Here is a 27,677-nt window from a genome sequence, read left to right as displayed (position 1 = left end):
AGACACTCGTTTGCAGGGAGGACGTCATTCTTCAATCTCATTTCTTCATTCCCAGGAATAACGGTTTTCCTGCAACTTCCCCCAAGGCTCCTCTCCTCTTTGGTAAACCCTCAGGCCAGTCTTCACTGTCTGATTCTACACACCCACCCTGAAGGGGTGAGATGAAGCCAGGAGGCCAGCAGAGAAGCAGTAAGCTCATTTACCCTTACCTGTATGAGGAACAGACCCTCACTAAAATCAATATATTGATTTATACCAACAGAAAGTAACAGAATACTCTTTCTTCCTGTTTCCACTGCTATCTGTCCAAGCACTTCTGAAGTTATTCATCTCTCATGAACCTTTCCTAACAGAACCTTTCCTAGCATTTCAAACTACACCAGCTCCCTTGAGCCTCGGCAGTTACATCCACTTATTCGTTCACCGAATATTTGCTGAGCACGTGTACAAGCCAGGGGCTGTGCTGGGAACTGGAGCTGCGATAAACTCCAGAGGACCTCCCAGCTCAGTGACAGAGAGAGATTGCTCGGTTACTAACACAATGTGACAGTGTGCGCAAGGCTGAAGAGGCATCAGGAAGGCAGAGTAAGTCCTGCCGTGGAGGGGAGCTAGAGGGAGGGTGAGCTAGATACTGAAGGACAGGCCATCATTCAGCATGTGGAACAGGGAGAGAGAGGGAGGTTATTCCGCCAGCAAAAGGAGTCAGGCAGAGTTCCTGACTGCTCTTTCACAACTCCAATTAGAATGTAAACTCATGAGTAGTAATAACAGCAAGTCAGATTTATCGAGCTCTTTCTCTGAGCCGTGTCCGTATACATCTTGCTAGACGTTGTGTACTAATGACCTCTTTGGCTCCTCCCTGCTATTCCATCACCCCCACCCCGACCCCCATACTCACCCCGCTGTGTCTGCACTATTACACATACACAAATGAGAAAACTAAGGCTTAGAGAGGTGACCTCATTTGCCCAGCTGGTACAAGGAGCAAAACAGGATTCAAACTCAGCACTCTCAGACTCCAGGGTCAAAAATTTCACTGCTAGTTTATTTCCTGTTTCCACTTTTCCAGGGCTGAGTACGGAGTAGTTGCCCAAGCAGCGCTGGCAGAGGGAAGACTAGGTTGGCAGCTAGTTGTCCATGGCAGGGGAATCTGTGCTCTGTCCTATTGCAGGCAGGCAGGCAGGCAGGCAGGCAGGCACTGATGATTCATTTCACAGTCTGGTTTGTTCAAATGGAGGCATGTGATGCGACGCCAGCATCTCTAGAGCCTCCCAGGTATTTGTACAGGGAGGAGTGTGCACGGAAAAGAGAGAGAGTGTGCACGGCGTCAGACAGGTCCAGCCGCGTCCCTTCTCTGCTGGATACATTTTTTTTTTTTTGAGAGTCTTCCTTGCTAATGTGTTTGATCCAGCTCACTAGCTGTGTGATCCTGGGGCAAGTTACTTAACCTGTCTAGGATTTATGTTCCTTATCTGTACCAGGAATTTAATACTAATGTCAGAGAATGACAAACATTATATCACTTATATGTGGAATCTAAAAAAAATGATACAAATGAACTTCTTTACAGAACAGAAATAGTCTCACAGACATGGAAAACAAATTTACGGTTACCAAAAGGGAAAGGTGGGGGAGAGCTAAATTAGGAGTCTGGGGATTAACAGATATAAAACAGGTAACCAACAAGGGCCCACTGTATAGCACAGGGAACTACATTTAGTATCCTGTAATAACCTATACTTGGAAAGAATCTGAAAAATAATAGCTTTATATATATGTTTAACTCAATCACTTTGCTGTACACCTAAACCATGGTAAATAAACTACACTTCAATAAGAAAAATGAAAAAAAAAAAACCAAAAAACCCAATGTCTACTTCTCATCGTCATCATCACCAATGGCAACACGGGAGGGTTAGAGAGGTAACTTGCTTTGCTTGCGGGGCTCACCGTCTAGGGGCCGGCCATAGGCAAACTCAGGCTACACTCGCTATGGAAACTCCAAGCCCCTGCCCCTCCACTCCACATGAGCTTAGGAAGGTGACTTTCATTCCCTGAGCATCAGTTCCCTTGTCTGTCAATCAGGGAGAGCAATGAGGTGACCCTGAAGGTCCTTTATGCTATGAAGACGTTTCCTCTTCCTTCTTCTGCCTGTTCCCTCCTTTAACTAGGAGAGGTACTCAGCTTCACCTTCCTGACGATGATTCAGTTTCAGGAACTGATGGTCTGCTCTTTGTCTCCCACTATCTGATGTCACCTCCAGACCCAGAGCACGAGGTCACTGGCAGCATTCACGTCTCAGGAGTAATTGTGGGCTAACCAGTAAGTGAAGTACAATAATAAATAGTGTTCTTTGTAAAGCTGTGCCAGAGTGAATAATTCTCACTTCATGCTTGAATGGAAGGAGGAGTGACTTACAAAAGGAGGCAAATCCATTACAGCTGAGCCTGCGGGCCCTCAGCCCGTAGCCCCACTTAGCAGGACGAGTCACAGGGATTATCAGGGCTCTCACTGGGAGTTCAGTCACGCAGCAGGAGAGCGGAGAGGTGGTTTCTGTCTTGGGCACGTTTATCTAGCCCTCACTGCTCCTTCCATCTACACGTTTCCTTTAAGGTGCGTTTCGTGTTGTATGCTAGCAAACTGTGTTTTCTAAGACAAGCAGAGGTCATCAGAGGAATGGATCATAGTTCTAATGTGAGAGGATGTGAGTGGCCTAAGGGCTTCTCAATGGTTCATTCTTTGGGGAGAGAAAAATCAAACACTGCTTGCTAAACTCTGTACAGCAGCAGATTTTTCACTTGGCTAAGACTTGAATTCCTCTAAGGTTTTAGAGTGCAGAGATAAAAACCATGTAAACACATACACACACCTGAAGGGAATAAAAACAACTTGAAAACCCCCAGCACTTCTTTTTCTTCCTTTTCGTCCCTCTCTCCTCTCTCTCTTACACACACACACACCCCTTTCCTATTCATGTTCATGTCACAGCCCAGCAGGCTCATTGTTATTTCTGTACTAGACACTAGGGATCACTGAGTGAGTCTGCCACTATAACTGATTGTCACTTTAAAGCCAAAGAGAATGCTTCTTGTGTGTGGGGAGGAATTTTTTCCCCAAGCATCCACCAGAAACTTTGCCATCATCCTTAATCCCTTCCTTGTGTATTTCTGTCATTTTTTCCCTCCATCCTGCCTGCTGCTGGCCTGGTTCAAGAGAAGGCATCTTTGCACCTTGTTTGGACACACCATTCATGTCACAATTGTGTTCCACTTGTGAGAAAATACACTTGAATCATTTAGCATACTGCTGAGGAAAGAGTATCTCATAAACAATGATTACTCTTTACCCATCCTCAAGCCTCGTTTCAAGGGCTGAAGAGTGCATATTTGCATATTCTAATAGAAGATACTACATTTGACAGCAGTAGCTGTTGCTAGATGACTACAAAGCGGTGGCATTCTAATGCCTCCATCACAGGCGACTGTGGTTGTAAAGGCAACCAGGCCTGTATGGTAGGTGCTCAATAAGTCATAATTATTTTTACTCCACAAGCATTTATTGTTTCTGCCAAACTCTGTATTCAGGGGCAAAAGTGTCTGGTGCAAATGAGAAAACAGCACCCCCCCGGGAAGAGGAATTGCAAAAGCTCACTCTTTCAGGCTGGTTCCTGCCGATTGGTATGTGGGGTGAGTTTGACCCCATGTGTGTCCCCTCAGCAACAACGTGGCCATAATAAATACTGGGAATGCAAAACGAGGAGCTCACACTTTCAGGACATCATTGCCGCACTGTTACAACTGCTACTACGGAGGTCTGTAAACCAGCCGTGAGGGCACCGAGGAGGGAGCAAGCATGCAGGGGAGGCTGGAGAAGGCTCAGGGGCATGGTTTTAGCTGGGATTTAAAGACCAAGCAGGAGATGGCCAGGTGGAGAAACAGCAAAACTCAGTTCAGGCAGATGAAAGTTCTGCACAACAATGGGTAGAAGGCCACCTCTTCTCCCCTCTACCCTTCCCCAGCTCTGTGAGACCAAGGAATGGAGAGAAGCTTTGTGGATGGAGTGGAGGATTTGGGGGAGGGTGGACCTCAGAGAGATGGCAGGAAGGACAGTCAAGAGGCAGCTCTGGCCTGCGTGTGAACTTTGCCATTACACACGGTACTACTGAGTGTTTACGTCTGTTTAAGAAATTATAGCACAGGGAACTATATTCAATACCTTGTACTAACCTATAAGAAAAAGAACATGAAAAGGAATAGAGGTATATATATGTGTGACTGAAACATTATGCTGTACCCCAGAAATTGACTCAACATTGTAAACTGACTATACTTCAATTTAAAAAATAAAAAAATTTTAAAAAGAAATAATTGAGCATTAAATGAGCAGTACACATTCTTCTACAGAAACGAGTCCAGAAGCCATTCTTTTGTCACTTAACCACTTCAAGGATCTGGATTATAAATTCTACAGGAGGAGAATTTTGCAGCTGACAGAGAAGTCAAAATCTACTGATCAAAGCCTTAGGCACTTTCATCACAGGGAAAAGCCTGCTTGCTATCTAATGGAAAAAAATAAAAAAGCTTCTTCCTCAGGTTTCTCAGCCCACAGTAGATTAAAAAAGAGCACAGTTCAACTTGGATGGGGGCTGCGCAGAGGTGCTGCCCCAGGCACATATCTGCAGACAGTGTGCAAGGAGCACCGTCGGGTACTGCAGGGGGAGGCAGGCAAGGAAAACTGTCTGGTTCAGGTTCCGCCATGGAAGGGATCCATGAAAAATGAGGTCTGTACTTATTCATTCAGCAGTTCCCAAGGTGTCAGAGCTAGGGGCCAGGTAAAAGGGGAGGGGCGAGAGCCAGCCTGTGACCTTGGCAGTGGTTTTTCCTGGAGTGTAGTACTGAGAAACGGGTGAGAGAACTGAGCCTTCACTGAACACCGGCAGGTACAACTCCAAAGAAACTTCCACACAGCAGCCACTACCATGTTTACATTGTGGGGGGAGATTTTGTATTACTAAAGCATCATCGGTCACATTTATGTTGTGATTTTGAATTTTGTTGCTATAATATATAAATGTTAAATATAGATGGCATTTAATTTGTAAATTTAACTTCCTAGATAAGAGCGATAAGCATAAAGTATTTGTATTTAATTTTATGCTTATATATCTTTAGGGAGCATCATCATACAAGGATTTAGTCAACACTTGGTGGTGGGGTGGGGGTGGGGGGGCAGGAAGGATTATTTTATTTAAAAAAGGGTCCTACGTAGTCTTCATCTCAGTTTTTGTGAGGATTTAATGAGAAAACTCCTTATAACCTATTTAGTAAAATTCCTGGCTTATAAGTAAATATTAGTTACTTAGTTATCATGTTTTAGAAATACTAATCGAAGTCAAATTCTTTATTTACCAAATGGGAACTTTGCCTATGACAGACAAGGGGAAACACACAAGTTCTGTCAGCTCTTGGGGATCAGCTCGGGGAAAGCAGAGCTCCTTATCTTTAACAGAGCAATGATTGCACTGAGTAGTGATCATACATTCACGTATTTATTTTCTGACTGTAATCTGGGCTGTGTCCCAGCACGCCCATCCACGAGGGCCTGGGGGCATGGGAGGTGCTCACAGAATGCTTTTCTCCATAAAGCTCTATCCTTCACATCCAACACGTCCTCAGAATTCATTAAGGTGTTAATTCTTCATGACAGGTGAGCACAAGCCAATTCAGAGAGAAACGGTGGCTTGGTGGGGCCCTCCAGGAAAAACAGCCACTCACATCAAGAATGCCTGAACACCAGTTTCAACAAGCGGCAACGAAATCTTTACAAATATTAATGAAGTTGTCAAAACATGAAAGGCGGATAGCGCTCTGCAAGCTTTTTGCTTCTTTTCAAGTGAGACAGGCTCTAACTCAGACTGACAAGTGCCTACAATAAATCTGAGACTGCCACCGGGAACGTTGTCACTTTGTAGCTGTGTCACCCAAACGCCCCAGAACCCTGTAAATGAGTGGAAACTGTTGGCATTGCACCTATCACTACTAACAAACAAAGGGTGTTTCCCTTAGCTTCCTTACTGCTACCTGTGTGCACCAATCTCCCCTGCTTCATGGAGAGAGTTATTTTTCCCACTTTTCCCTAAATGGACTTCAGATGCACAGAATTTGATAAATCACAATCCATGGTCATGATATGTTTTTCACTGTTTCATCTCTTCATGTTAGGTGGGAGATTCATGGCACTTACTACATTATGATACACAGATACATAGAGAGAATGAGTGGGCTACACATGGTTGTTTTTCTTGAAAAGTGTAATTTTGATTTGACTAAATATCCTTCATACTATGTCTATTTAGGTCAATCTCACATCTTAATGAAGCAGGTTTACCACAGCCCTCTTACTAGTCCCATTTTACAGAGGAGTATTATGACCATAGCTTTTTTTTTTAAAAAAAAGATTGATTTGTTTCTAGAGGAGGTACTGGGGATTGAACCCAAGATCTCATGTATGTTAAGCACATACTCTACCACTTGAGCTATACCTTCCCCCTCAGAGGAGTATTATGTATCAAGAGTGCCAACTTCCAAGGAAATCCTAATTTTCCCCAGACCATCCAATGTTTGCCAGGAGCAAGGAAGGCTCATACATCTCTGTTTTCCCCAGGCCCTAGCACAGTGCTGGACATGAAAGACATCTTGTAACTTTTGCTAGATAACTGACATGGTCTTCATGCGCCTCCAAAGGATGGAACTTGGCTGTGGGACTGTGGACAGGTCACTTAATCCTCTGACCCTGCCTCCTCATCTGTGAATGGACAACATAGCAAAGTGTTGTGCCGACAGGAGGACTTACTACAAGTATCTGTGGAAGAATTTCTTAATCCTAGAAGAGTGACTCCATTATAACACCTTTGTGTTTTTAACCTGGCCATCAGTCTAAAATTGGTTTCATTTTTTAAAAAAGTTTATTTTAGTGACAGTTTTATTGAATCTGCCTCGGGTTGGTTTTCAGTTCAGTTCAGGGGTTATTTCAGTATCACACATAAACTACGCCGATTTCTAAGAGCACGTAAGAACCACCTAGTGCTGCAGGCTTCCATTGGCAGGTAAGGCAAATGTCTTGAGGGAGAGATCTGCTGGAGGCCAGGCCTAAAAGTATACGCGCAATTTAAATTTCTAGTCTGGGCTCTGCCAAGTTCATTCTCCCTTCCATTGTCATCCTCGTGGGTGCAGTTCCTTTGCATGATTTGCCTTTTACCCCTTTCTCTACCAATTAGTAGCTCATTTGTGCTCCTCCACATGTTCTCAGATGACATTTTCAATATTCTCTGCTAACCGCCACTGCCATCTGTGACCTTTCAACTGCTACGATGAGGCCTCTGTGACCTGAGTCCTTCCAACTCCCTCCGCCAAGGTGCCTCTCTCTTCCAGTCCCTCCCAGGCACCCCCCGACCGGTCCTCCCTGCAGCCAGAATCAACATCTTTATTCACCAACAAATCCTGTCACTAGTTTGTCCAAATAACCGTTCAGGGTGCCCCAGGGCCTAAAGAACAGCCTCCTTGAACTTCAAAAAAACAAAAATGCTCAATACCCTCTGTTACTGGGCCTCAAGCTACATTTCCAACCTCACTCCCCACTGCCCGCTTGTGCGTGTTCTAGGTTCCAGTCAAATGTAGTACTTGCTGGTTGTCACACAACCTCTACTCCTTTACTTTTGCTTCTACTATTTTCTAAGTGTGAAAACTGCCCTCAGTCTACAGTTGTTAAAATCTTACTCGATCCTCACAGACTTAGCTAAGATGCTACCTCTTCTTGGAACCTTTTCTTAAGTGCTCTCAGTCGGATTGGCTCTCTCTTCTCTCCTTTAAATCTCCATTAAGACTCTGTGTACCTCTCACTAAACTTTCCCACTTATGCTACATTGTGTGGGGTGTGTGTGTGTGTGTGTGTGTGTGTGTGCTAGTAGGTAAGCTCTGGATGGCAGGGGTGGGGCCCTGCTTATCCATGTCCCCACTCAGTGGCCAGAGCAGTTTCCTGTACATAAGTGACACTCAAAATTTATTTATTGAAATGAAAGGAAATAACACTCAGATTAAGAGAAACTGCCTTTAAAGGCAACAATAAATTGTTCAGTTCTCCATTCACAAACTTCAGCGAAAACCTTGTATAGGCTGTATCTTCTAATTTATATTCCTTTTCTCCTCATACATCACTCTCTAGTCTCACATACTTCATTCACTCATTATTGGTTGAGTGCCATGAACTATTTTAGGCTTTAAATAAAGCACATTCCCTGCCTTCAAGGAACTTGCAATCTACTCTCTAGTAGATTTTATTACAGTTGAAAAATCAGAGTCTCAGAAAGAGAAGCTACTGGTTCCAGATCACATAGCTAAGAATAGAATCCCAGACAGTCTAAGTTCAGAGACTATTTTTTTAAAATAAAAGGGCAAAATTATTAGGTATTTTTAAATGAATATTAGGAACATACTGGAAGCTGTTGTTGAAACCTTTCAGACATTCCATGATCTGTCATTAAAAAAAAAAGTCTTTCTACCCACATATAAACACAGCATACAGTTGAAAAGAGGCAAGATACACTATGTGTGCCTGCTGAGACTCTGGCTATAATTACTACAGCGAGGAAGTCAGATGACTGGACAGTCACTTCTGCAACTTCTTTATCGTTCAGTATTGATGGTTTAGCTTTTAGTGAGTTAAAACTTTTGCAAAGTGAACAATGCAAGCGCTAAGGTGTGACTCTGGGTCTTTTGCCTTAAAGAGTCAGGTTAAAGGAAGCCCTGTAGTGAATCAGAATTGATTCATGAATAACTCCCAAAGTAGAGATGAGTTTGAGCCAAATTTTCTGCATAGTACTTAACATCCTGAATTAATAGCATGGAAAAAAAACTGAACAAAAGCTCAGTGTTTTCATCTGATGAAACTATACTTGTTATTTATATAACCACAAATTATACGTCTCCTATTTATATGACTTAAGTCCTAGCATCACCAAATTAAATAGAAGTAGCTATACTAATAACAACTCGAGTGGGTTCATAAGTAAAAGTGCCTTAAAGAATCAATTATTCTATTTTGCTCACACAATATATCATCACGTAGAGCCCAGCTCTGCTCCTTACTAGCTCTGTGAGCTTGGGTAAGTTATTCAACCTTTCTAAACTTCAGTTTTCTCATCAGCAAAATGGGTGCATTAAGAATTTTTGTAAGGAGCAAATGAACAATGCCTATAAAAATAACATAAGGTGTTCTACAGATGTTCAGAGTAAGTGGCGTACTGAATAGAATGTGGCAGTTCTCCCATGCGATAAGCACTGATTAAGCCCGTTCTGGAATTTTCCACAGGTAATTACATAATATGGCAGGAAACTCAGAAACAATCCTGGTTTGCAGCCAACGGCAGGGGCAGGAGTCAAGGACTGAGATCAGTCTGCTGCCACTTTCACCTTCCTGCCCAGTCAGAGTCTGCAAGCACAGAGTCAAAAACCCCCCTGGGGCAACAGTGCCAACAGGTGTAAGGGCAGGTGGTGCCAACTCCCTCTTCCTCTCCAACGACAGTGTGTGTGTGTGTGCGTGTCTGAGTAATATTTCTAGGTACTTTACATATATTACCTCTTTTAATACAATTTCTATTTTTACATAAGAGGTGACAGAGGCTTAGATACATTATGATAACTCACAGAAGTCGGTCATTCTGTGTGACATCAAACCTTTTCGCTACTCCTGTGGATCTCAAATTTTAGCAAGACTATCAGATTCTCCGGGGACGTTGTTAGAAATGTAGCTTTCCTGTCTCCATCTCTAGAGATTCTGATCCCACAGGGCTGGCTTTGAACCTGGGCATCTCTATTTCTAATAAAGAACCTCAACTGATGCTGATGTTGGAGCTCCAGGCTACACATTTTCTTTTTCTGCTAAACATTTTCTGATCTCTTCTTTCTTCTCTGTCGCTATCCTGTGGCCCAAGGTCAGGCTTTCTCCATGTCTCACCTGTGTTAGTAAAATGGACTCCGGCTGTATAGGGTTGCCTCTTTTTGGAAATCTATTCCACGCCGTAGGAGAGTGACCTGCTCAAGTTCTAATCTAATCTTGCTCACATCCTCCCGAGGCTCTCACTGCCCTTGTGATCCGGGTCTCGACTTCCTCTTTGCCTTCTCGGCTGACACCTGCAGCTTTGGACTTAAGCTCTTGTATTTGAGTAACATGGAGCTCCCTTGGCTTCCCTGCACACACCAGCCTGCTTCCGGTCTTTACATGCCCTCCCAGCTCCTGCAACAGTCTTTCCATCCTTTTACACAAGATTCTATTGATCCTTCCTTATCTCTTCTAGGAGCTTTCTTATGAACCCCAAGAGAGGCTTCAGTATTCCAGGTCTGAGTTCAGATAGTATCTTGGCCTCACTTCCCACTCAGCTGAGCAGATCCTATTTGTTATTTGCTAATATATTATCTCTGCGGATAATTTTATGATTCCTTCAGGCTGGAACCCTGTCTTACTCATGCTGTACTTGCATTGCCTAAATCAGTAGGTGGCACATAGTATGGCCTCAGAAAATGTCTGTTAAACTGAAGCCTAAAAAACTGAAAACTAAAACATTCGAGAGGAGGAAGCACCTTGAGCAGGTGTATTTATTATGTTTCAATTGCCCATATTCCTTCCAACACTCGTTAAGTGAAAGCTCTAGCCTAATTAGGTAATGAAAATCACATTGGATTTCAAAGTTATTTTAAAAAATTTACAACTTTTGTACTTTTTTTTCTCCTGGGGATGAGGTTGACCAAACACATTCAAGAGTTAACATATACCAAACAAAAAAAAGCATCTTAAAATATAATTAAGCTAGAAGAACTGAACAAACTAAAACATATTGTAAAAATGAATATGTGTATGTGTGTAGTGGACAGATATAGTCAGTTATAAATTATATTAAATTTGGTATGTAAGGTTGCAGATTAACTTGGTTGTTTCAACAGTGACGTAGTCTTTAGACCTAGGGGGAGGTGACTACCAAGAAACAAACACATGTAGAAATACATAAGGAACGTGATTTATTCTCCATTCCATTCCATTCCACAGACCAGCAGTTTCCTCATTAGTGACTTGACAAATATATATCCTATGCGGAATAAGTGAAATAACGTATATTTGTTCATTCAAAGAGTGTTTACTGAGTTCAGCCGGCATTCAAGGTTGAGGTTGGGACTCTCCTTACATGTATGAGAGAAGGAAACTCAGTTGCAGGCCCCTCTGAGAAACATCTGCGGAGAAGCCACCAGCACTTCTTTAATCAGACAACTATCTGTGAGCTGCTCACGTGGCTCTCAGTGGACACGGGAGTTCAAGGTCTGGACAAGTGTGATGACCCCATTTAAAGAAAATGTAGCGACTCAGCAGCTCTCCCCCAGGCTGGGCTGGTAACACTGCAGAATCCCCTGGACACAGCTCTGTCTCGGTTCTTTTTATGGAAAAACGTGAGTCTGGATAAAAGTGCCCTGCATGCAGTCTGGGGAAGGAATCAGAGGGGAAAGACTAGAGCCAGGAAGACCACTCAGGACAGGGGCAGGGGGCCTGCAGGAGGGAAGTGACGATTAAGAACGTGAGACACAGCCTCTTCTGAGGTTATGAGCTCGGAGAGGATCTTGACTTCCTGGCGGCGGTGGAGTCGGGCAGGACGGCCCTCCTTCCAGCCCTCCTCCCTGAGTCTACATCACCTCTGGACATCTGAGCCCTTCACTGGGCACTGGCCACCCCAAAACTAGCTCTATCATGAAGCTTTCTTTTGAGGGCACTAGTGACTTCTCCCTTGAAACTCAAAATGTCCCTTTGAAGCTGTCACAAAAGCAATCCTCATAACTCATCCTGGTGAAGCAAACATAATTCCTATCTTCCTAACAAAACACTGACTGTCAGGTCACTTTTTTGATAAATGTTTCAATGGCAGGCTCTGCACTAACTCTGCATGTCCCAGAAAAATGATTCTCAGTTTCTTCATCTGTAAATGACATAGTAGGACCTAGTGACTATGTGGAAATTTCTAAGAATGTATGAAATGGAACTGAGACTTCTTAATGCTGGCTTCAGTCCGATTCAGGGAGAATGCCAGGATCCTATCACCAGTAGCATCATCTCTGCCCCACGTGTTTTCTCAGAGTCAACATCCCCTCTGAGAGGGAGCACGAGGCTTTAGAAAAGGAAACAGAACATCAGGTCAGATGTCCAAGGATGATGGTCTTCTCTGATCCCTTTAGCAACAGTCTCTTATTTTCCTTTTCTTTTGACTCTGTTTTAAATTCAGATTTTCAGAATCTCACATTCAGAATAGTGCAATAGCTTTCTCAACATCTCCCACTGTCAGTCTCTCTCCCGTCCAATCTATCTTTCCCATGGTTGCCAGACTGATCTCTTGGAAACCTACTTCTGATCATTCATTTAACTTTCCCCTAAGAAGGGTGGATTGAACAGCCAATGTGTGTCTGGTAGACACTGTGCTAGGTGTTAGGGGCACAAAGATGAGTAAATTGGGACCTCTGCCTGGGAGTGACATTTGGGCAGCAGTCCAGTTACATTAAGGGTGGAGCCCAGAGGAAATCATTGGGTTGGGTTTGGCCACAACCCTTAAAATTCGTCACTGTCTACAGGATAAAGTACAAGTCTCCTGGGAAATTTAAGGCACCAGAATTGACTTGAGTCTAATTTTCCAGTTCTGAGGCCTTTCATTCTTCATAAACTGTTGCTAGCATTGAAAGCAAACCATGTTTTACTTCCTATGTATCCTATGCCACTGTTTGCTCCTTGCAGATTTTTACCACTCCTACAAGGACCCTCAATTCAAATTCCCCCAGCTTCCAAGCCAGAAGCAACTTCAGGGGAGCCTGAACTTCAGAGCAAGTCTGCTGTCCCTCTTGTTTGGTATTAATCACTTCCTCCCTGCAGGGACCCATTCGCTTCCCTAGCACCCCTGCTCCTTCAGGGCAGTGACCATGACTTACTCATCCTGGTCCACACTGCCTAGGAAGCTGCCTTGTATAGGCACCTGAAAAAGGTTTAATAAAAGACAGAGTAAAGACTTCATTTTATTTGGGCAGATCACACCCAAGAGTGTGTAGCCCCCAAGCTCCCTTCAGAGATGTTCTCATACAGATATATGTGTATCATCGAGGAAACCAGTTTCCCCCTTTCAGAATTTAAGTTTATGTCCAAGTCAGTTTTTGACAAAGCTAAACCCAATTCAATTTTTTTCTTCATTTTTCTTAAGATGCATGAGTGCGACCTGGTTTTAACAAGGAGGAGAACAAGCTACAGTAAACAGATCATGGGTTTTGGAATCAATCAGACATGGGTTTAGATTTCTTCACCTCCCCAAGCCTCAGTTTCCTTACATCTGTAAAGAAGGAATAAACAATTTCCCGTCAAGCTTTGCTGTGGCGATTAAGAGATATATGTAAGCGGCTGTCTAGGCTTTTACAATGCAACTCCCACCACAGCATCCACACCACCCATCTGGTGTTCCCGGTCTGCTTGACCTGACCCCAACATGCCTACAGTTTCCATCTTCATCTTTATGCTGTTTCCTATGCGTGGCAAACTCTTACTCAGACTTCAAGATCTCATTCAAATATCAGCTTCTCTTTGAAGTCTTCCCTCTTACCCAAGGCCTAATTAGTAACTCTCTCTTTCTTTTGAACTCCGACGGAATTAAGGTACAGTGTGAAGAAATGGAAAGGGCAAATGCTCTACTGTCAAAACGATTTGAAATTAAACCTGACTTTTCTACTTACTGCTGTGCAATTGTAGGTAAATTAGTTAATCTTTTCGAGGCTCAATTTCCTGATATTCAAAATAGAGATTTATTCCCTAAATTTACGGGGATCATCAGCAATCTTGTACTGCCACTGTTTGTCCACTTACATTTCTCTTTGTGAGCTCCTCGGTATGAAAGACTGTCTTTTTCATCATTTTGCTGTCCTGCTTGGCACCTAGCACAGTGCCTGGTGTTTTATAGCACTCAGTTTTTAAAAATCAATTAATAGTTCTGGAAAAGTAACTCAAGCACTGATAGGCCAAATAAAGTCTAAGTTCTTCTGTGACGTGCTCTCTGGTCATCCCCATCTCCATTAATTTGAATTCCCACAGCGCTTGTATATACTACTCCTGAGGCTCTTGTCACAGCCCGCTTCGTACATGCGGATTGACTCTAAGGTCCTCCCGAGCAGCAGCCATGGCTTTTGCTCTGAACTCCCAACATCTCACAATGCTCTGGGAATGCCGGCTAGTGATAAAGCTACTTAAAATAGCCCATTCTCTTTCTCATTCCCAGTTTTCCTCTTCAGTTTACGCTGAGTTTACTCCCAGAATCCCAGAGACTGAGGCCTTTGTAACAATGACTTATTTCTTTAGTCCTTGTCCAAGGCTCAAAGTGAGTAGCATCTCCTGACTTTCCCAACTGTCCACACAGTTGGTCTGCCTTTTCTTCAGTGCACTTTCTCTTAATTGTCCTTTGCTTTCTGCTTCTGGGCGAGAGTGTGCTCACTGATGTACTGCTCTCATGAGGATTTGGAAAACTTTGGTTTGTGATTTCTGAATTTATAAGCTCGTGGAAAATTACTGCTGGAAGACACCTTAAAAGTCATTGAATCTGGGGACCTCACATAGAGGTCAATTCCCAATGTTGTGCTAGACTAATCAATCAGGACACTTTTTGGGGGGATCCTGCTGAGGTCATACGTGGCCTCAGAATCATTTTCAACACAATATTCTAGTTAGAAACCATCAATTCATCAGTTTACATAGGAGATGAATCTTGTCTGACTTCCCTGATGTAGTTCAAAGTTGCTATTTTGCTAATGATGCCCCAAGAACAGTGGTGACTGAGTAATGAACTGAAGCCAGAACCCAGGCTCCTTACTCCCTCCCACTGACTTACCTTCCAGGGTTTCCCTTCACACATGCTCACTGCCTCTCCTTCAATTGTCATTCAAGTCCTAGAATTTATATTCATTGGCTCATACCTAGTTGTATTTAACAATATGATGAAAGGGCATGACCCGTAAGTTTTGGCCTTGTCACAAAGACATCTGGGCTCTCACTGATGTCATAAGCTCTTGAGGGGAAGGTCCTATGTTACACTTTGTATCTTTTACAAGTTTTAGTCTTGTGTCTGGCACATGGTGGATATTCAACAAAAATTCTCTGATATATATGCAACTACACATATGAATCAAATAGGAAATCTATCCTTAAATTTTCACCAGGAATCACTGAAAACATCCTACTCTCTTGTACATACGCAGTATTCATTTGAAAGGACTCCATGCATGATGACACATACCCTCATTTTTTTTTTAGAGTGGCACCATGTTTAAATAAATTCCCATTTCACCTGAATGTTTTAGGGGAAAGTAAATTATTATGTCAATGATGGGGCTGTCCAACGACACTTCTACTTAAAAATACAAAGGGCAGTGTTGTGGTTTAGGGCTCCAAAGTCCTGAGAAATGTTAGCTTTTCTTCCTCTTGTTTTTCATGGTGACATCTATTAACCATACCTTGTGGTTCTATGTGATGCTCACAACCAAAATTATTAGCACAGAAAGGTAAAGGAAAGGAGATGAAGAGAAAGAATAGGAAGACAGAAGATGTGGAAAGGTATTTTACAATATAGCAGTAAGATACTAGTGCTATCACTTAAAAATGGATTTAAAAAGCTGTACAACTCACAGCTAACATTGTACTTAATAGGAGAGATTAAATGCTTTCCCCTGAAAGTCAGGAACAAGGCAAGGGTGCCTGCTCTTGCCATTTCTATCCAACATTGTACTGGAGGTTCCAGCCAGGGCAGTCAAGTATGATAAGAAATAAAAGTCATCCAGATTGGGAAGAAAGAAGTAAAACTCTCTCTTTTTACATATGGCAATGATCTTGTATACAAAAAGTCCCAAGGAATCAGTCAAAAAACTATTAGAATGAATATATGGCCTCAGCAAAGTAGCAGGATATAAGATTGGTATACATAATTAATTATACTTCGATACACTTGTGATGAACAATGAAAAAATAAAGGAAACAGTTCACATGCAAAAGAATGAAACTGGAACACACTTGATATCATTTACAAAAACTAACTCAAAATGGATCAAACACTTAAATGTCAGAGCTAAAACTATAAAACTCATAGAAGAAGATAGGGACATAAATCTTCACTACCTTGGGTTAGGTGATGGTTTTTTATTTGACACCAAAAGCACAAGTAACAAAAGAAGAAATAGATAAACTGGGCTTTGTCAAAATTAAAAATTTTGTGCATCAAAAGACACCATCAAGAGAGTGAAAAGACAACTCACAGAGTGGGATAAAATATTTGGAAAGCATATATATGATAAAAGATTAATATCGAGAATAGATAAAGAACTTGTACAACTCAACAGCAACTCAATTTAAAACTGGGCCAAAGATCTGAATAGACATTTCTCCAGAAAAAGATAAATAAATGGTCAACAAGCACATGAAAAGATGCCCAGTACCAAGAGTCACTAGGGAAATGCAAATCACAACCACAAGGAGATACCACTTCAGACCAAAGAGGTTGGCTATAAGCAGAAAGACATACAATAACAAGTACTGGTGAAGACACAGAGCGATTGGAACCTTCATACCCTAATGATGGGAATGTAAAATGATACAGCCACTTTGGAAAACAGTCTGGCAGTTCCCCAAAATGTTAAACATAGAGTTATCATATGACCCAGGAATTCCACTCCTAGGTTTATGCATAATGGAAATAAGAATGTATGTTTACATAAAAACTTGTACATAAATGTTTACAGCAGTATTATCCATAATAGCCCACAAATGTTCATCAACTGATGAATGGATAAATTAAATGAGGTATATTCAATCAATGGTATATTATTTGACAATGAAAAGAAAGTACTTATAGACGCTACAGCATAGATGCACTTTGAGAACATCATGTCAAGTGAAGGAAGTAGTCACAAAAGACCATGTAGTGTATAATGCCATTTACATGAAATATCCAGACTAGGCAAAACTAGAGAGACAAAGTAGATTTAGCAGTTGCCCAGGGCTGGGTGGGGATGGAATGGGGCTGGGAGTGGGGCAAGTGACTGCTATAGGATTTCTTTATGGGGCAATAAAATGTTCTAAAATTGATTGTGGTGATGGTCGCATAACTCTAAATACACTAAAAATCTTTGGATTACATACTTTAAGTTGGTGAATTGTATGGCATATGAATTTTATCTCATTAAATTTGTTATTTACAAAGATGTGCACAGCAGTAAGTCTTTTAATTTTTGTGATTAAGTTTTATTTGTTCATTTTTTTCTTTTCTATGTCTGTCACAACAATCCACGTATTCACTTAGATGATTCATGTGTATAATTCCATGACCACTGTCTTAGCTTTATAATGTGTAAAGGACTAGGCATATTTTATGATGAGCAGGTATCTTTTATGAAACCTATCCTTTTAAAATATTTAATTTAAAAGCAAAAGTTAAAGAAATAAAAACACCTGAACTATCTTTTTTCTTCTTCATTGTAGTCATTACATCACCTTCATAAGACATCATTTCTGCTGACCACTAGCAGCTTCACCCCCCAATATTTAATATATTAACCATAAATCTGCTTCACCAGAAATTACATCATTGCATTTAGCAACACACTTATAACAGTGCTCTACCGTCTGGTGGCTCCATAATTTGTTTGCTACCGAAAGTCTAAATGTTAATTATAGTTAAATCCATGGCAACCGAGAGAACTTAGTGTTTCAATTACTTTGTACTTACCCCTTTTGAATCAATCACGCCAGGTTTTGCGTTAAACTTCACTGTCTTCAATCGGGCACGTTCCTTTCTTTCCACCCTAAAGAAAACAGAAAATAAAGAGTCTGTCACATGGCAAGGCATTTATGATGAAGTTCCTTATCAGATGAAGAACACCTCTTCTTATCCTACAGCTCAAATAAAATGTGCTTCTAAAATATTTCTGTTCCTTTGTTCAGTATAAAAAGTCTTGGTATAACATTTCTAAGCTGCTAACACATCCTTTGCAATATTGAGTTACATGTACTGAGAGGCACAGTGTTTGGAAGGAACAAAACCCCAATATTTGTTACTTAAATGCCTCAATCAATCAATCAATCAATCAATCAATCAAAATCTATTTCAAGGAATCACAGAGGGATAAACACCTAAAGCGGAGACTGAGTAAAGTTCTCTCCTCTCCTCTGCTCTCCTCTCCTAATAATGCCTCCATTTTCTTTTGTTTCCTTTTTCTTCCCTTTTCTTCAAGAGCACCACGGTATCTACCTTCACCTCAAAACCAAACATGTTATAGAGAATCTTGAATCTTTCCTTTTCCCCAATGTCCTTCTCCAGCCATCTCTGCAGATTTCATTATTTTACCTGCCACTTCATTCATTCATCAAACATTTATTGAATGCCTACCTGGTATCAAGTAAAGGTGCTGGGGAACAACAAAAAATTTTATTAAAAAGCATGACTGCAATGAACACTTAGTAATGTGTTGTTTTTTTTAATCAAAGTATAGTCAGTTTACAATGTGTCAGTTTATGGTGTACAGCATAATGTTTCAGTCATACATATGCATACATACATTCATTTTCATATTCTTTTTCCTTATAGGTTACTACAAGATATTGAATATAGTTCCCTGTGCTAGCAATGTGCTCTTAGTGGGAGCAGAAGCATAAACAGATTGACAGTGTTGCCCAGTAAGACTGCTGATAGCAATGTGGGTACATCTATCTCATTGGAGGGTAATAAGGAGAGGTGGAAAACAGTGGGGTGGGCTTCTTGGAGGAGGTGTCAACTTACATGATTCTTGAAGGATGAGAAAGAGCCTGTCAATAGGAAAAGTTCACGGAGAATTTCCCAGACTGGAGGAACAACATGTACTATGATCCGAGGGTATAATCAAGCTAAAGATCTCAGGAAGATTCTGGTACAGGGGACATACAGGATGGGGACATGAGGCTGGAGAGGTGGTGGGGGCTCCTTATAAATGGGATCCATCTGCACTGAGGACCTGTGGTTTTCCCTTGGGGAATCCTCAAGAATTATTAGAGGCTATAAAGTTGAGAAGTGACAGACCAGATTAGCATTTTAAATAAATGACTCTAGGGGAGGAGGAAGACAGCCTAGAAGAGGACAGAATAGTGGGCAGCAGGAGGCCTATTTAGAAGCTGTTGCCATAATCCAGGCAAGAAATGATGAGGAGTGATAATGAGGTAGAGCAGAGGGAAGGGTTAGAGAAATACTAGTAAAATAAAATTGGTAGAATTGTGCCTAGTGGAAGGATTGGGCTGAGAAAGAGAAGTTAAATATCTCTGAGTTTCTGAGCCTCTCCAGTTAGACATGATCATTCTTCTCTAAGCCCCCATGCCATTTACTTGTATGTCTACGTCGGTATTATTGTTTCCTGTGTTTATTTTCTCATCTAGCATATAAGGCTGTATGTTCCTTGAGGGCATGTCCACGTTATCACTCTGCAGTGTATTACAGCATGTCCTCAATAAATAACAGTTGAAGTAAAACAATATTCATTGCATTCTTTTAGAATCACTTTTTGTTTAACTAGGGCTAGCTCTAATTTCAAAACCGGGGAAAGGGAAAAAGAGAGGAAAAACTCTAAATCTACAGAAACTTTCTGGTTTATGAGATCTAAGCTAGTCAGAGATCAATAATTAACAACATACTCCTTTTTAACTGAGAACTCTTTGGTGTTTCCAGCTGAAACACAGGGAAGATCGGAGTTTCTATAGTGACAGAACGGAGTTCCAGAATATATTTATTTCAGTGTGAGAGTAGAATATTTGAGTGGAAACAGATGAACAAAATTCTTCAGATCTAACCTCAGCTATTAAAGCAATATGTTCCACTGAGAGTTTCTACTTACACCCAACACACGACAGTTGGGAGAAGAGCAAGAAGACTTCAGATAAGGGAACCTGCCAAGTGGAAAGATGCTCATGGAGAAAATGCCTTCTCGGAGCTAGCTTTTCTCAGTTTTAATCCAAGTGCAAATGTTAATTCATATTCATCTCTTCGGATCCTTCTAAACCTGTTGTTACAGCTCTGACTTTATCCTAGCTTCTTTGCATCAGCCAGGCTAATTATGGGAGACACTAGCACATCAGATGATGCCAAAATGACTATAGCATGGTTATTTGATTAGACTCTGCAAATAAATGCTGCATAAAGTGAAAGAACTCACAGGGGCCCCACACATAAGTACTATTAGGCTGAACCCAATATTCTATTCTAGGAATTGTTCAGACAGAGCATTCTAACTACCCACCCTCCTGGTTTCTAAGTTCAACCTGTTCATATTTCTCAAGAAATGTTTCCATTAGGCCATTTTAGTGGTTCATCACTTAAATCTTAAAAGGGTTGCAAAGAAAAAGTCAGATGAACAAACGGAAAGACAGACACACACACAAAAACACCTAATATTTGCTATGGTTTATCACTAATCTTTAAACAGGCAAAAAAAAAAAAAAAAAGCCTTACTGTATAGGAGGCAGGTTTTGGTTCACTCAAGCAGGAAGTCAGAGAGTTTTGATTTCTACTTTGGTTGAAAGTTTCATAAATAATAATAATGATGGTGACATAAGTGGTAGATGAAGTTTTAACATATAATTATCCATGAAAGATTCCTTGACATTTACATCAGCTCATTTGGTCCCAACAATAACCCAGTGGGGTATTCTCAGCCCCATTTTATGGCTCAAAAGGCTAAGACTTGAAGCTTTGCCCAATTAGAAAGTGGTAGAAATAGGGCCTGAGCTCACATCTTCTAACATCTAACTTCAGTGTCTGGCCACATCCACTCTGTTCGGGAAACAGTATTTAAGGACCTTCCAGACCTCCCTTATCCAATGGGATTTTCAACAAACATGAGATTTTAGATGGGTCACACATAATTTTAAGGCCCATACAGTTCCTTAGAAGTCTGGGCTGAGCTTTTCGTAAATGATAACCATCGCTCTCCCTTGCATCCCAAATCCTGAATGTCCTGAATTAAATAAACCACAACCACATTTAAGTATAGAGTCACTGAGATAATACCTGTTATGACAGGCTGTCCTCAAAACTCAGAATAAATTTGCTTAACACTGAAATGCATGTTAGCTGAATGTCTATTTGCAACAATACATCACAAACACTGGATTGATTTATGTTCTCAGCAGTCTTTTTCCATGCTCTGCATCCTCAACCAGAGCTGTGATTTTTCGTCCCAGAAGCCCATGTTGATTGCCTCTTGGGGGTTTCTGCAAACCTCTCTCTTGAGTAGCAGAGGGTGTGGCTTACCTTTTCTTCCTCACCTGCCTCAGCCCTGTCCTCTCTCCTCGTGCTTCTTGGGACGCACGCGGATAGTTTACTGCTGAAAGCAGTTAGGGCTGAGAAACAGGGCCCTACATAATGCTACAGAGTTTTTCTTTAGCACCAAAAGCTCAAAATCTGAAGAAAGGAAAATACATATCCTTTGAGCATGTACTAAAGTATTTATAATGTGTACAACGATCCAGGGCTTAAGATGGAGCTGGGCATATGGTAGGTGCTTAACGCATCTTTGCTGAATGAATGATGAATGAGTGAATGAATCGTCAAGGAGGCTACTGGTTCTGGACCTGGATGTGAAAACTAAGGCTCAGAGAGCTTAAGTGACTTGCCCAAACAACCAGTGTTTCTGACCATTCATCAAAGTTGTTGACCATTTCACGACTTTTTTACTTGGTAGGAATCTATACAAAATCTATACAAAAGTATTTTACTGAGTAGGACTCCTCGGCAGAAACAGATGATATTAAGATCCATAGATCTTTACCTAAGGAAAGGGTGGGTCACCTGTGTAGAAATGATGAATCGTGATGAGAAAGACCGCCCTACTTCTCTTATACTCAAGAGGCAAGCAATTAATTAGATTGTTTAAGCAGAAATAATCCTCTCCGCCCTAGTTTGGTCACTGACCAAAAATACTGAAAACATAAACTGGATGGCAAAACTTGAGCAATCAATTCTGACATCTAGCATCTCCAGAGAGTACCAAATGGTCATGCTTTAATGAGTCCAACTGTCTCCCTTTGCCCTCTTACCCATCTCCCATCTGGCATTTTCAGGTTCTCGCCAAACACATAACGAGGTCAGGCTTGGAGCACTGGATTGTGGGAGCATCACCTGGTGCTGGGTATCCCTTTGCCTGTGCTCCACAGGACCCTGCTGCAGGGAGACTTGAGAAGCCATACATGTTACTGGCCACAGGCTTGCCGGGAAGCTCAGTGAGTAAACCCTCATGCAATGCTGGCTGCAAGCTGCCATCTGAGAGCCCAGGTGACAGGCACTGAGGGGCGATGATTAGAGATTTGGATGAAGAGACAGTGGAGCAAATCCCAGTTTGGCCCCTCAGGAACTATGTAATCTCGGAAAACAGAGGTTCTGTGCTAAGAGCCCAGGTTTTGAAAGTCTCGGTTGGAATTCTGTATCTGCAACTTACTAACTCTGTGTCTTAGGGCAGGTCCCTCAACTTCTTAGGATCTCATGTTTCATGTTGGTGAAATTAGGATATTAACACAGACCTGAAAAGTTACAAGACAATACAAGAAAATTGGCTAACACTGTATCTGAAATGTAGTAACTCCTTAATCGGCATGCATTTCTAATATACCTTTGGGGTAGTGAAAAGCCATCTGGTCTTGCTCCCAGAGAGACCTGGGTTTAGCCAGTGGCTGACTGTGCATTCTTGGCCAAGTTACTTGACTTCTCTGATCTAGTTTCCTTATGAAGCTTTTGTGAAGATTACATGAAATCTTGTATTTGAAAGCACCTGGCACAATACATGGTCGTTGCTATCCTCAGGTGGAATTCATCTCTCTGTTTGCTGCCCGTTCACTTCCCCTGACATCTGCTATGGCCTGAATGTCTGTGTCCACACAAAACTCATATGTTGAAGCCCCAATCCCCAGTGTGATGGTATCTGGAGGTGGGGCATTGGTGGGTAATTAGGTCATGAGGGTGGAGCCCTCATGTATTGGATTAGTGGCCAAAAAGAATCTGAGACAGGAGAGAAAAGATCTCTCTCTCAGTCATATGAGGATACAGCAAGGCCATCCGTAAACCAGGAAGAAGGCCCTCTCTGGGGATCCAATCAGTCAGTGCCTTGATTTTGGGCTCTTTAGCCTCCAAAACTGCAAAAAATAAATGTCTCTTGTATAAGCCACCCAGTGTACGGCATTCTGTTATAGCAGCCTGAACTAAGACGGTACCTTTATTTCCAATAGCACCCTCACTGCTCTCATCACAGTGTAGCTGTGCTAGAGTTACATGTTAGTCCCACAAATGCTGGGCTCCAGGCAGTGACCTGATGACAGCACCTGTGCACAGAGGCTGCTCAAGCAATGCTTGCTGAACTGAATTTTGTCAATTCTTATTTTTGTAACTTTGGGAGGAAGGACTGCATTTGAGTTAAGAGCACTGTAGCCTGGATTCAAATCCCAGTTATGCCATTTATTAACTGGGCAATTTCAGGCAAGTAAATTAACCTCTCTATGCTTCAATCTCCTGGTTTGTAAAATGAGGATAATTGTATTACCTTCCCCACGGGGTTGTAATGAGGTTTAAATAAGTTAATTGTTAAGGGCTTAGAACAGTGTCTAGCATGCTCTAAGAGCATTTACTTAAATTAAGTTTAAATTTCCCATCTTCAAAAGAGAAGGAAGGAAGAGGCAATGATTTTCATATTCTTCATCTTATGGTTTCATTGGGATGATTAAAGGGAATCATCAATAGAGAAACATTTTAATAAATATTTTTGTAAAGGCTAAAGTCATACACTGATGCTTTCCATTATGAGATTTTTCTGGACCAGCTCTCTAAGCTGAACTATAATCAGGAAAGGGGCTAAGGGATAGAAAGAATAACCCTAACCTAATAATAAATCATATTTGTACCAGCGACCATTCAGTCTGAGCTATAGTTGTAAGACGCTGAACGCAGTGTGAAATGTGAGTGCCTCCTTCAGAAGTTAGGTATTAAAGTGCAGCCTGAGGAAAGACTCATGGCAGATTTTGAATTGCATTAAAATAAGTGCCAAAGAACCCTTTATGGGGTATGATTTTAATTTCTTCTTTATACTTTTAAAAACGTTCCCACTTCAGTGAAATGTGCTACTTTCATAAACACATAAAAAAAATAGTAACATTTTTGGAAAGAGTTAAAATCCTATGAAGAAAATTTGACAGAAATTCATTTACAGTCATAAAAACACACACACACACAGACACACACACACACGCACGCACGCACGCACAAGATGGTCGGGAGAGCTACTGCACCCTTCATGAGAGAGAATGCAAATATCAACGTTAGCGTCACTAGACAGACTTCCAGGCTAGTCGTAGCATGTAGAATGGCTGTTAAGATGGCTTTCATTCAAAATAGGAGAGAGAGCCTATTCAAGAATGACCCCCAGTAGACAATTACCCCAGGAGGACTAGCACTAAGAATGTTCCTTAGGAGGGAGATGATGCGTCATTGAACAAATTAAAGACTATTGACAAGATTGGTTAGAATCACAGAACCTTAGGGTTAGGCAGTGCCTGAAAATCATACAGTTCAACTCTCCCATCCAAAGTTTGAATTCCTTTTCTTCATATTTCCTGCCACTGAATCTTCCATTATCAGAATCACCTGGAGGAACTTACACACAAATACAGATTTCCAGGACCTACTCCAGATGGACTGAAACAGAATCACAGGGTGTGTGTGCGCACGCACGAAGTGGGTGCCAGGGAGCGAGAGAGTGGGTGTACACAAGTTTTCATAATGTTCCCTTGGTGTGAAAACCATTGTTCCAGTTCACTGCCTTCCCAGGTAACCCACACCTCCAACTAGCAAAAGGATTTCCTTAAAATGAATCTACTCCCACATAGCTTTCCTTCTCCACCCCATTCCTATCCTCAGGGCCACATTGAACAAGATGGCTCCTTCGTCTACAGAACAGCTCCTCAGACAGCTCTGATTAATTATGTCAAAGCAAACCAAAATGCATGCTGGTCTGACTTTTCTTTTTAAGTAGATGGCAATGCAGAAACATAGAATACATACTGGTCCTGAGAGTTACTGTTTCAAATACATAACCTTTCAGAAAAACACTACAAACTACAAATTCAGAATGTCCTCTCAAAGCAACATCAGGCAATTATGCAACAGCCCAGAGGTTTAAAGAACTGTCTGCTGGTGGCAGTCAGAGGTGTGAGCACGAGGGGTGGGGAGGGAGCAGCTGTGGAACAGCCAGCCAGCTGCCCTCTTCCCACATCCCAGGCTGTGAGGCCACAGGGAGAGAAAGATGGTGGACCAGACTTCTCTGGTGTGCAAGTGCCCCACAGAGTTATTCTTGGGTTGAATGCACGTCTTCCTACTATGGCTGGTGCTAGCTCAGTCACGGATCACTCTGTGCACTTGAACACTCAGTGTCATGAGCATTTTTTTACAACAGTTCTTGGGGTGTTTGGAAACGAGGAGGAGAGCCCATTGAAAAACCTGCAGCTCGAAAAAGTTGGTGACTGTTTTGAATAAGCATTATTCCAGACTTTGATTTCATACCATCTCTTTCCTAGGGTATAGATAATTTGTTTCCTTTTTCTTTCTTTCTCCCTTTCTTTTTTCTCTCTTTCTCTTTTTCTTTCTTTCTTTATATATATATATATATTTTATTGACGTATAGTCAGTTTAAAATGCTGTGCTAATTTCTGGTGTATAGCAGAGTGATTCAGTAATACATATATACATTCCTTTTCATATTCTTTTTCATTGTAGGTTATTACAAGATACTGACTATAGTTCCCTGTGCTAGATAACTTGTTTCTTGATGCCAAGAGGACATTCTTGGAAGGAAAGTTTCTTTCTGGTGGTGATGGTCAGCAGCTGCTGGGACAGATGAAGAAGGTGATTGTTCTGAAGTCTGTTCCTGCCTTTCAGAAGCAGAGTTGAAGAGATACTTCGAAGAGAAAGAGCATAATGCTCTCGACTTGGGCAACACACGCAGGACTAACTATATGAATGAAAGTGGGAGTTATGGGTGAGGTGGGGAAGGAGTAACTAAACCAGTAAAAAAAAAAAAGCTGTCGACCCAGTCTTCTGACCTCACCAGATGTCTGGCAGTTCACATCCCAAGCCTCTGAACTTGGAATGGAGGTTTCTCATCTTTTCCCATCGATATCTGGAGGCAATACGTGGCCAGGACCCCCAGTTTAGTGAACAGTCTATTTTATTTGGCTTTCACCTGGCCTTTCTATAAAATTATCTGTTAAATTTGGAACCCCTGGAATAACCGCTCTGCGTTTGTAAGTCAGCATACAAGCGGTTCAGCTGAATCTTGGACTTATGGATGCTGGTAAGTTTCAGGAAGGCAGTGTAAGCAGATCCTCTTTTTTCCTTTGTGCCTTATCACAGTCACCAGTTTTCATAAAACCCTAATCTGAGGAGAGTGAGAATATTTAATTTGTGTCACCTGTCACCACTGACAATCTCCCCACAGGGTGACAGTCCCACTCAAGTAGGTATTTTGTGAACAGTTTGCCACATCTTCATCTTTCCACACCTCCACTCCCTGGAGACCTGAAAAGCAAATACTGTGAGACAGAAAAGGCATTCTTACCTCCGTTTGCTGGGGATGACCCCCATCTCCTCACTGTCCCCCTCCAGTGTGACTCTCCGGGCTTGCCACCACTCGTCATCAGAGGCGTTGATAACATGGAGAATATCTCCGTATTTAAAACTGAGTCCTTGACTTGGCAGCCCACTGTCCTTGCTTTTGTCATAGTCAAACATGGCTCTGGAGGAAATGACAAGAGAGAAAGAGTGCTATTAGGAACCTCTGGCACCTCAGATCTAGGGGGTCATCGTTTTCATTACTCATTCTTGCCCTGAGAACCTACTGTCCTTTCAATACCAACTGCCAGGACTAACACCCGGAATCACAGTCAACACTCCCGCTGCTTTGGTCAAAATCAAGGTTAGTTCTTACTTCTCCTTAGAAGCTGTAAAGGCAGCTTCAAGAGCCCTAGAACCAGGGAATTGCTTCTTTTCTTGGAGCTCATCATATGTGACAAAGTGATAATGGAAGATGATGAAGGCAGATTAATACATAATTGAGATTTCTTTCTCTCTCTCACTACAACCAAATTCTAAAAATCACTAGAAAGAAGGATGTTCCTCATTTGACAAACACGGGCATCGTTCTGAATGCAGCATTTTGTGTTATGAACAAATCCTCTCAGATATATCAGTCTGTGGAACTCCTTCCTGTTTTAATAGAAGAAAATGGTAACAACTTCAACGTCCACTCACAGGGGACTGATCCTTCCACTCACTAGAATATCGGACCATCACTAAAATCGGACAGTTGCAGAAGTTAATGACATGGATATATGCTCAAAATGCGATAATGAAAATACACTGAAGTTTGTGTGTGTTTACAGACATAGCTCAAAATGATACGAATGAACAAGATACAGAATATGGAGCCGACCTCATCATTGCATTTATCACTCTGAATTGTAAGTCTTGCTTTATGTATCATGTTTTCCCCACTAAAGAGCATTTGCTGAGCCTT

General features: G+C 41.7%; 1 protein-coding gene across 22 annotated transcripts in view; it reads right to left on the bottom strand.

Moving 5' to 3' along the window:
* The window catches only part of DLG2 (discs large MAGUK scaffold protein 2), a 1,735,130-nt gene that overhangs the window by 43,301 nt on the left and 1,664,152 nt on the right, over positions 1-27,677 (bottom strand). For all 22 annotated transcript variants that reach the window (XM_072969091.1, XM_072969075.1, XM_006197467.4 and 19 more), the window contains 2 exons: positions 26,721-26,897; positions 17,831-17,906 (listed from right to left, as the gene is read on the bottom strand). In XM_072969091.1, coding sequence (XP_072825192.1) covers positions 17,831-17,906; positions 26,721-26,897 — 253 coding nt within the window. The remainder of the gene's footprint in view (positions 1-17,830; positions 17,907-26,720; positions 26,898-27,677) is intronic.

Source organism: Vicugna pacos, chromosome 10 (assembly GCF_048564905.1).
Source record: "Vicugna pacos chromosome 10, VicPac4, whole genome shotgun sequence".
In the NCBI taxonomy this organism is placed as follows: Eukaryota; Metazoa; Chordata; class Mammalia; order Artiodactyla; family Camelidae; genus Vicugna; species Vicugna pacos.
Note: the sequence above shows the minus strand (reverse complement) of the source record. Positions and strands in the feature narration are given on the sequence as shown.